We start from the raw sequence: 11,382 nt of genomic DNA, 5'->3' as shown, positions 1-11,382 counted from the left end.
GCATACTCTGATACCATCTATGCCGGGACTTTTTTTTGTATTTAAGTGTTTAATTATTCTTTCCGTGATCTCATTACTAGCATTGTATATTTTTATGCATCTATCTGTGATATTTGTGTGATTGTTGTTATCTAACAGTGGTATTTTACAGTTTAGGCAGATTTTTTTAACATTATTACTGAATTCCTTAGCAAACATATTAGTTAAGTTAGTGACATTCGTTTGGAATGCCTTACATATTATGTCATCAACTGAATAAGAAATTTTACCACATAATCTGTTTATTATTTGCCAGATTTGTTTGGTATTTTTAAAGTTATTGCTTATTTCCTGTCGTGTAAAATTATTTTTAATTAAATTAGTGTATGCTATGGTTTTATTCCTGTAATTATTATATATTAATCTATTTTTTGCGTCGCTTTGATCCTTTTTCCATATTTTATAAAGTTCATCTCTTTTTTTACACATATATATTAGTTTTTTATCGATCCACATACATTTTTTTCGTTTACTATCATAATTAAGCTTGACACTGTACTTACATTTCTCATAAGCTAAAGTAAATTTATCAATAATAAAGTTAAGTATGTCGTTGGGGTTTTTCATTTCCAGTGTTGAACTCCAATCGATATTTTTAAGTTCAAGTTTAAGTTTTTGATGATTAAGTTTAGTTACCGTCTTATTCGCTGTAGGTGACGGGGTAAAAAGCGTATTGTCTTTTATCAGGCAACCGGTTATACAATGATCAGCTGGGGCGATGTTGATAACGGCTGTGTGCACGTCGCAGTTACCTACGCTACGCATAAAAATATGGTCAATACAAGATTTCGTTATAATATCACCCTTTTTTTCTATCCGTGTGTACTGAGTGATACCGCATTCCATACCTAATTCACTTAACTTGTTTAAATACTGATTTCGTTGCATATTAATTTTTTTTAAATCGATGTTCATGTCTCCTATAATCATCAAATTATTATTATGCGCATATTTTCTATTCAAAACAGTTAGTTCATCAATAAAACGCGGTATACTTTTCTCCGGTGGTCTATATACGGCACAGATTCCGAGTTTGTAGTTATAAAGTGTTTTTATTTCGCCTGTTATACACTCAAAGTTATATGTACATGAGTTAGACCTGTTAAATTCTAGACTATTATGTATGTATAGAATAATACCACCACCTTTTCGATGATTCCTAAGTTCTGTATACATATTGTAATTTTCTAACTGATATAGTTGTTTACAATTATCATTTATATTCGCTTCCGTAATCACAATTAAATGGACTGTTTTTTTACAGTTAAGTATGGTGTATTCTAGGTGGTCAAAGTTCTTTAACATGGATCTTATATTTACATGCAGCGTTAGTAAACAATGCTTATTAATTGATTGTGATGCTACAAATTCATTCCAAGTATCAAAGTTTTGTTCTATTATAAAAGACTCATTATCCATTTATAATTATAGAGGTTAGCAGTTATACAATATTACATACCTACACAAGCATTAAAGGGCGATGTAAGTACCTTGTTTAAGACCGGTCCTGAGTTTCGGTGACTGCTCTCTCGATGTCGCTTTGGGACCTAATAACAAAGTATTTTTCATTTTCGTTCTTACGCGCCATTATATTCCCGTGCTTTATCCATACGAACTTGAAGCGGTGTTTTTCCTTCAATTCCATCTTGGTTTTCCAGAGTAAGAATGCAGTTGAAGGTGTGAGTTCCTCTCGTATGTAGATCCTGTTGTCTCCGTCTATGCCTAGGTCCCTGCTGTGTATGGGGGTGTCCCTCGCGCTGTTGACCCACTGGTTGCGGCAGCCATCACGCAGGATGACTGTGACGGCGGAGTGCTCGCGTCTATTGTTGTTTGTTTGGCGTGATTTCTTCCTGAATACTTTTTGTATATCAGCTGGTTTTTGTTGCAACTTGGAACATATAGTATTTAATATATTTGTTAGGTTCTCATCTTTTTCTTCTTTAATTCCGCATATTTCAATATTGTTGTTAATCTGTAATTGTTCCAGCATATTAATCCGCTGCTCCATCATATTATTTCGCAGGGTAATAGTGTTCAAGTTGTTTTTGAGTTCCTGTTGTTGTTTTTCCATATTTTTGCGCTCCTGTTCATATATGTTTATCTTCTCCTCATACTCGTCTATTTTGTCTGAGAAAAAAGATAATGCTTGTTGCATTTCCATACGTATGGCTTCGCGTACCTCTCTCCTTATCTGTGATAGCATATTTTGGGTGATGTCACTGTTGGTTGGTTGTTGTTGCTCCGAGTCGGTGGCCTCTTCATCGTCCGCGTCCGGCATGATGCATGACAACCGCTTGGGGCGGGCGCTTCCGTTGCAGGGACGGCACTTCCAGTCCACGGAGTCAGTTGAGTTTAGTGCACTCAGCTGATCGGCAGTGATGGATGCACACTGTGCATGGATCCATTTGGAGCATTTACTACACTGCAATCCAGGGCTTTTTTTGGTCACCAGTTTATTACACTTGGCACATTTTGCCATCGTAGAAAAGCGGGTAGTTGTAATTTACGTTAGAATAATTCGTGCGTTTGCTCGTCCACTCTGTTTCGCACCGAGCGAACGACTGACGCCTAGCCTTTGTGGACTATGAAAGCTCCTTCAACTCCATCGAGACATGGGCAATTCTGGAAGCGTTGCAGAGATTTCAAATCGACTGGCGTTATATCGAGGGGTTGAGGAGTCTGTACAATGCCGCTACTATGACTGTCCAAGTACAGGGCCACAATACAAAACTTACCCAACTGCAAAGAGGAGTGCGACAGGGGGGTGTGATATCTCCGAAAATGTTTACTAATGCATTGGATTGGACTGGAAAATGGCATATTGTTATGTATAAATTCGCGGACGACATCGTTATTATGGCACAGTCTCTGCAGGAACTCAGCTGGATGCTAAGTGGCCTAAAAGCTGCTTTCCGACGTGTAGGCCTCTGTATGAACTTGGACGAAAGTCATGTACAATGCTCACATCAAACCGGAGTTGGTGGGGCAACAATCAAATTTGTGCAAGAATACCTCGGGGAGACTATTCGGCTAGGCAGAAGCAACTTCGACAAGGAAACTTCTTCTCATATTCTCCTCGGCCATCCCTCAGAGCCTGAAGACAGAAGATTTCAAGAAGTGCGTCCTGCCAGTGATGACGTATGGTTCAGAGACGTGGGCACTGACGGTAGGACTAGTCCACCGATTTAGAGTCGCTCAGCGTGCTATGGAGAGAGCTATGCTTGGGGTTTTTCTGATAAATCGTATCAGAAATTTAGTCAGTCAGAGGATTAAGATTACCGACATAGCTGTCAAAATATGCAAGTTGAAGTGGTAGTGTGCTTGTCCTATCTGCCGAAGAACCGATAACCGTTGGGGTAAACGAGTTCTCGAGTAGAGACCTCGAATAGGCAAATATAGCGTGGAAGGCCTTCCTGCCTGGTTCAAAGACGACGACCACAAGTATTTATATTTTGTAAAGCCAGGTATTTTGTCTTTATTCAAGATATTTAAATGCTCTTAAAAGTCAGAAAGAAAAAGCTAATTTCAACAGAAATTCTGGGTCGCAATGGCATTCGTCGTACCCATGTACCGTATGGCCACATGTATCTGACGTATGTAATTGTAAAATAAATATAATAATGATGTCGATTCTGAAGGCAGAAATTCAAAATTTAGAGCTGTCAAAACCTTAAATTCTTTGTTTAAAATTCGACTCTATGATTGTTTCCGTAAATGTCATTTTATGCTAGCAATTTTTTTAGTTTGACAGCGTTAAAATTAAAATTTCTGCCTTCAGAATCGACATCAATATGTATTTAAATCCGATATGTATGTGCTTCGAGTCCTAATCATGGAGACCATAAATACGTGGTAAGGAATAAATACTGTAACATACACATACATACATGATAAAAAACAGAAAGGAGCAAGGGGGTCGCGAAATATTTTTTTTATACCAGGGGGGTCGCGTCATGAAAAAGGTTGAAAAACACTGCTATAAATCAATATAAAACACTGGCGAAAAGTGGGTGCAGGAATGCACCTCTGCCTACCCCGCAAGGGAGTACATTAGTACAGGGTGTGAGTGTTTATACTTATACTATATAAATCAATATACTAAACAGGAATGACCGTAAATATTAGGTGTTCTAGTAACCTGCTACCATGAGCCGATCTTTACCACATACTTCAGAACAAATAAAAAAAAACACTGTTTATTAAAGGGTTATGTCCAGTTGCACGAAGTGACAGAAATATACGAATTTTATTTTCTTCGTGCAACCGGCCATAACATAATATATGTAAGAAGTAAGTTACCCACTGCACATGTAATTCGCTCATTCATATCCAAAAGTTGTTATGTGACAAAATAGCTTATTACTGTTAATTGTCAGTCAGTATTAAGTTACTTAATATGATTTCGGCGCGGTACCTACTAGAAGTTTACCTGACCTATATAGCTGTTAAAGATTTAAGAAATGCTTATAGTCTTCAACCAAAACCTTATAACATACATTATGTCTGCAAAAAAACGCTCTCGCTGGACATAGGCCTCTCCCAAGGAGCACCACGGCTCTGTCGCTGGCCTTAATTTGTGGAGGCTCAGTCCTGTCCGCTATCCGGCCACCTATCAGCAGCTTATTGCATCAATTGATAATAGTGGGCATCAGTATGGACCGCAATCCCTGCTAAGCCTAAGCTCGCTGTGCGCTGATTGCGGCCACCACACATACGCAAACAAAACATACACCAAATTAAAACAAACACATTGAAATATTTGACCAAATTACTTATTACTTGTGGGTTTGTGTATTAGTTATTCCGGTCATATTTACAATGCAAACTAATGGTATTTTAATAATGAATAGAAAATAAACAAGTACGAATTGGTTTAGGTAGGTTAATATTATGTTACGAGTTGCGTAGTAATATTATGTATGTACCTTTAAGCACAATTTTATTTATAATACTTATTAAGGGTGTACATGATCTCTGAATTAAGACTCGAATATATATGTATGTATTTATAACAGTTCGTGTTACCTAATATCTCAAATCCTACTGCTAAGCATGGAGAATATGTGTAATGCAATTACGGTCTCTAGCATAATAACATGATATGGACTTTAATGCTATTTATGACATAAATAAATAAATAATTGGCCCAGAGCGTTGCATCAGACGACCGAGTCTCTTCCGCAGCTCTCAACATTTACATAATTGTCATTTTCTGTTGAAAGCGATTAGGGGATGCCCCGGACACCATTACATTAATTGTTTTTTTTTACTCCAACGACAAATAACCCTTTCATTTAAATCTAAATGGCTTCATTACGAACGACTATAAATATTTATGACCGGTTCGATTGCTCGTTGCTCCGTTTGCCTTTGAATTGGTACTTTTTTTTTAAATTAAGATGGGTTATCCGTTTTTTAGGGTTCCGTAGCCAAAATGGCAAAAACGGAACCCTTATAGTTTCGTCATGTCCGTCTGTCCGTCTGTCCGTCTGTCCGTCTGTCACAGCCGATTTACTCGGAAACTATAAGTACTACAGTGATGAAATTTGATGGGAATATGTGTTGTATGAACCGCTACAAAAATATGACACTAAATAGTAAAAAAAAGAATTGGGGGTGGGGCCCCCCATACATGTAACTGAGGGATGAAATTTTTTTTTTCGATGTAAATACCCGTGTGGGGTATCAATGGAAAGGTCTTTTAAAATGATATAAAGTTTTCTAAAAAACATTTTTCTTAAAGTGAACGGTTTTTGAGATATCAGCTCTCAAAGTCGTAAAAAGTATGCCCCCCCCCCCTCTATTTTTATAACTACGGGGTATAAAATTCTAAAAAAAATAGAGGTGATGCATGCTAATTAACTCTTTCAACGATTTTTGGTTTGATCAAAGTATCTCTTATAGTTTTTGAGATAGGTTGATTTAAGCTACGGAACCCTTTGTGCGCGAGCCCGACTCGCACTTGGCCGGTTTTTTCCTCTTACTTTAATTAACTACCTTGTTCTACAAAAATGACATTGTATTTGAAACCCATTGACACAACACGGTAACTTTAAGTAGGTACGTTAAAACTTAATAATTATACAAATTTATGTAAATAAAAAGATAAGTTAAGTGATATACTTGCTGCGTTCCCAGTAGGCAAACTGTTTGCCTCCAATTGAGCTAGCGGCGGCGTATCCGTTTATTATGCGGAGTGTTTAATTATTATTATTTAAGTATAAATACTATACTTATTGCACATATTCTAAAAGATACATAAAAATATATAAGTACATAAAAACAGTGAATGTACAAATGCGGGATTATTGAGTGTTTACAGTTTGCTAGTTTGCCCTAATACAAATAACTTTTAGGTGTAACCTAGTAACGAGGGTTTGGTTTCCCATTACCTTAACATTAAAACCTATTGCTGCTCTACTTATACATATAACTAAATGTTGTAGCAATGTCTAGAAATTACGCGACCCCTTAAATAACATTCAAAACGATCTTAGCGAAAGATAATATCCCAGAAACAAAAGTCGGCAAATAAAACAACAGCGAAGAACACGAGAACAAAAACAAAAATACTTTATAAAAATGCTTAAAATGAGAAGCCCAATGGTAATTCGTAAAGTTCAGGAGTTGTTCAGAGTTGAATGTCAATATAAGTTCAGCATTTGAAAAGACCTTATTTATCCTAACTTGTAATTTTGAAAACCTAGGTATTATTACCTACTTAAAAGAGCGTGTTTGTAGTTTATAATCATACTATTTTATTGATCTTATGTGGTTCACAATACTTCAATAATTTGTAATAATTATCATAATAATCTCCATTATACTGTTTAACCACGAGTCCTTTTACTGTGCCAATAATTATAGTTGTAGATATTAGAGCTGCTGTACACCAGCATATTTAGTTAGTGTTATTTCTGATGGATGAGGTTGCAATTATCACAGCTTCGGCAGCATTTAGACCGCGCGCTTACCCGCGGCGCAATGGGGCATGAACTCAAAGCTACCAGCCGGAGGCTTTCGTTAAAGTGGCCTTTTACTGCATGGCTGACATAGCTGCTTTCTATTGAACTGTGAACTATTTGGAGATAATGTGTAGTGTTGTTTTAGCGGTTTGCAGCTTGGTCCCCTTCACGGAGTAAAAAATAAAACGATTAACGATTTTGTGGTAATTATCCACTTAATAAATATTTCCAATAAAAGCGACTGCACCACAAGTCATTATACCTCGGAGGCAAAAAGTTCCAAATGTGTTTCTACTACACTTTTCTGTCTATTATAAGTTCTGATCATAACATGCTATAGCTACAAGATAACAATATTTCCCGAATAGATCTAAACTTAATTCACATCGTAATGAATGGCTGACAAGAGCGGCGTGAAGCGTGAGGTTAGAACCAATCAGAGGCTACAAATTGTCCCGTTGTTCGCACCGACATAAGTCTACGGAATTAATGCCGGCCACCCCAGTCAGAGCGACTAAGCGATTCCGAAGCAACGTTTGCAGTCCATTGCTGCAGAGGATGTTTGCAGAGACGTGTACTTCTACGGTTGAGTGGTAATGTACACTGTGATATCACTGTAGTCATGGTAGCACGGAGTTTCGTAGCAGGGTCTGATGTACTGTCGAAGACACACCAAGCGTTTTGGGCGTTGTTGTGCTGTGTATCCTCGAAGGGTCGACTTAAGCTTAATTCTCTAGAAGGCTTGTAAGGTTTTTTTTCTACATTTATTTTTCCAAATCATCAAAAAAGAAAGTAAGAACAACACACAAAAAAGAAAGAATGAAATAAACATTTATTTCAGTAATCAGTGAGTGATATTGTCATGATACCTACCTTAAATAATCTTGTTATTTGTCACACAATTACATACTTTGTGAAACGTTTTGTTTTTTGGTTTGGTGATACATGACACAACTCACAACTCTTAACTTATGTTTATAGCTATAAAAAACACGACATAACAAATAAGTGTAACGACTCCACTGAAATTCCACTACTTCCCCTGCTCCGCGGGACAAAGCGGCGAAAAACAACCTCTAGGGACCTAATTAATTTATACCTCAAACGGTTTACTATTAGCGCTTATTAATTAGGCATTTTATTCAATTTTCCCGTAAAAGACCCTTCTTGTCTACGAAGTGGCCGCGAGCCATTTGTGGGCGGGGCCACTCTAGCTTGACAGAAAAGTAACGAACGAGAACTGTTATGCAGTTGGTATGTTTCATACTAATACTAATATTATAAATGCGAAAGTAACTGTGTCTGTCTGTCTGTTACTCTTTCACGCCAAAACTACTGAACGGATTTGATTGAAATTTGGTAAACATTATGGTCTAGACTGCTGTGTGGTCTAGACCCTGAGAAAGAACATAGGCTACTTTTTATTCCGGAATTCCCACGGGAAAACTTTTTAAAGCGAAGCGAAGCTCGCGGGAACAGCTAGTATTTCATAAAATGATATAGGTAGAGTGGTGGTGGCCGCAGCAGCGCTCCCAAACTTAGATTTTCGTAAGCTAGAGTGATCCCCCGGGTCGGGCGGCGGGAAACCGGTTTGTTTTGGACTCTGAACGTTTATTTAGGATTTCTTCAATTATATTATTTAGAAGGAAAAATACTGCAGTAAAGTATCTAGGTATGTTGGGAGTTGGGACATGCCAGTATACAGAATTGGAATGAAGTAAATTAATAATCATCTTAAATAACTAAGAGCAATTCATAGTATCGAAATAACACAAAAGTAATAATTATGTGCATGTGTAATTATTTTAAACAAAATATATAACTGAAACTTGGGCAAAAGGCCTTGCAAGTAGTACGTAAGCGCAACTGCATGCGAATGAGGGCGAACAAATTGATAGTTCAGTGCCGTTTTTAATCAGGCACCAACCGTACGCAATATCTCCAAAACGAAATGGGTTTCGATTTTGCATTTTTGGCAGCGGAACCCCAAAAATTATATTGAATGAATTTGGCGCAGGTCGACCGCCGGTGCTGCCAACATAATAAAAATAAAGATAATTACGAGTGCCCGAGTGCGGCTCTCACATTATTGCTGTGTTCTTGTGTCGACGCCATTATTGCAATTTACACTTAGCAACCTTAGCATTCACAACTTTGCATTGACAAAATGGTCGAGAAAATCTGGAGTGTGCATACGGCGTGCCGCAAAAGTAGGCTTAAGGCGTAAGAGGGTGACTTAGTGCATTATGGATACAATAAATCTACGACTATAGAAAATTCGCAAATGATGTTTAGCTTCTTCATAGAAAATTTGTTAGCGACGTGGCTTTTTAACAAGTACTGAGTATATTATTATAATTACATTTTTATGAACAAATTTCCAAATTTCGTAAAATTTTACCTATCGGCTAACTAAAACCCTGTATATCTGATTTGATTATATTAAATAGGCGTCCAGTATGACAAGGACTGCGGATACACAACGCTCACGGACACAGCGGGTAATCAAGTGGACTGCGCCGCCTGCAGTAATCTTGACGACAGAAATGGTGTAGTGGTTAGTGACCCTGACTGCTATGCCGAAGGTCCCGGGTTCGACTCCCGGCCGGGCAGATATTTGTTTAAAGACAGATATTTGTAGTCGGGTCTTGGGTGTTAATTTATGTTTTTAACGCGTTTCTATCTATTACAAGCTCTGCCTCGTTTGAAGACAAACGTCATCACGTCATTGGCAGAGTACAAATGTATCGTAGATAGTTGGAAGATCGCTTATTTACTAACTATACGCAGAGATGGCAATCTTACGAATATTTTAAGATTGATCCAGTAGGTAACTTCCTGTACTTAATCTGTTTAATCACAGCGGGTCTAGATCCTCAAATACCTTTTCTGTCCACTAAATCAACCAGGGAATTGAACTGGGGACCTCACACTGGACTGGGATCCGTAAACGAATAATAATCGGTCATAATTAGCCGGCGCGGACTCCGCACTAGGTACAACATTATGACATAAAGTGTGTGACGTCACGCGTAGGCACAGTCGTTCTGCGGCCGCCGACCATCATCGGGCAATTAGCGCGAGCGAGACGGCAATATGTGAACATGTTGACGTAGGAAAAGGGCATTTTCTTCCAGGAAACCATAGTTTGTTTAAAAAATTGTTACCACGATGATACCTACATGTGTTCATTCGATGATTTGTACTCTCTAAGTATTGTCTGACGAATCAACGTCTGTCGAACTAATGATAATGCGAGGGTGTAAATTGTCTATTGTTTCTCGAAGCAATGACTTGTTGTACTCTGTGTTTTCGAAGTTCGCTCTATGTCGAAGTATTTTACTGTCGAAATGCATTCCGCAACTCCGATGTTTTCTTTCAGAGTGAATTATTTTTTTATGTGAGTACCTACTCAAATTTTCATGTTCTTATACATTAGTATGAACATAACATTGCATAATATGCAGTGTCCGCATAGCCCCCGCAAACCTCGCTTCCCGCGTCGCTCAGCGGCCGCTAATATCGCACAACTGAATTTGTGTCCAACAACACGCGTACAATTTACTCCCTAAATGAAATACGATTGTAGCAATTATGTCATTGTTCCCATTTACGGACTGTTTGCCGGATGTCGCGGCTAATGTGTTGTTTTGTATTACTCGGATATCTGCTTACAGTAGATCACTCGGTTTTACGGCTGTGAATCAGAAGGCACCGTGTTTCGATACATAATGGATATTTTGTTTATGACGTGTGTAAGATGTATGATATCTTACGATTTGATAATATATACCCATTCGATAATCTACAAAAAACACAAATCAACAAACAGTGATCATCCCTAAATAAATAATGAAACTATTGTTGTGAAAACAGTTTTTTTCCGTAATGAACAAATCCTCAACGGGATGTTAGAAGAAAGTTAGCGTTCCCTTGTTCTGCCCGCGAAGTGCTTGACTTAGCCAAGTTTGTTTCAGCTCATTTTGTTTGACGCCTGTTACCGCTACTAACAGTTTGCTCAAGTATCAATTTGTTGCATAAACAGTCTACACGGTGGTGGAAATAATGAATGGTAGTCCGGGAAATGCTCATATGTCATTATAACTACGTTAGTCAGTTACAAGTTGTAATGTACACACAACAAACATATTAAACAAAATTGCACTTTCCTCAGCCAGAGTTATTTGTAAACTCCTACTATATTAGAATATGAATGAGTACTTAGATGAATTATCAACGTTGCAGATTTAGAATTAAATTCATACCGACCACAATCTTTTATATCGTCATTATATCAACAGATTTTTAAATCAAATCTCTGTAGGAGGTTTTTAAATTTAATGAATATGGGGAGAACAATGTATGTACGTACTTACAC

General features: G+C 37.7%; 1 protein-coding gene across 1 annotated transcript; it reads right to left on the bottom strand.

Moving 5' to 3' along the window:
• Nucleotides 1-1,534: 1,534 nt before the first annotated feature.
• LOC125490212 lies at nt 1,535-2,317 on the bottom strand. The gene has a single exon (XM_048628689.1). It carries the CDS (start codon nt 2,315-2,317, stop codon nt 1,535-1,537), a length of 783 nt encoding a protein of 260 aa, XP_048484646.1.
• Nucleotides 2,318-11,382: the final 9,065 nt, after the last annotated feature.

The sequence above is a fragment of the Plutella xylostella genome, chromosome 21, assembly GCF_932276165.1.
Source record: "Plutella xylostella chromosome 21, ilPluXylo3.1, whole genome shotgun sequence".
NCBI lineage: Eukaryota > Metazoa > Arthropoda > Insecta > Lepidoptera > Plutellidae > Plutella > Plutella xylostella.
Note: the sequence above shows the minus strand (reverse complement) of the source record. Positions and strands in the feature narration are given on the sequence as shown.

Coding starts and splice junctions, on each gene's coding strand:
- LOC125490212 (XM_048628689.1), bottom strand. CDS start 2,317: ATGCCGGACGCGGACGATGAAGAGGCCACCGACTCGGAGCAACAACAA.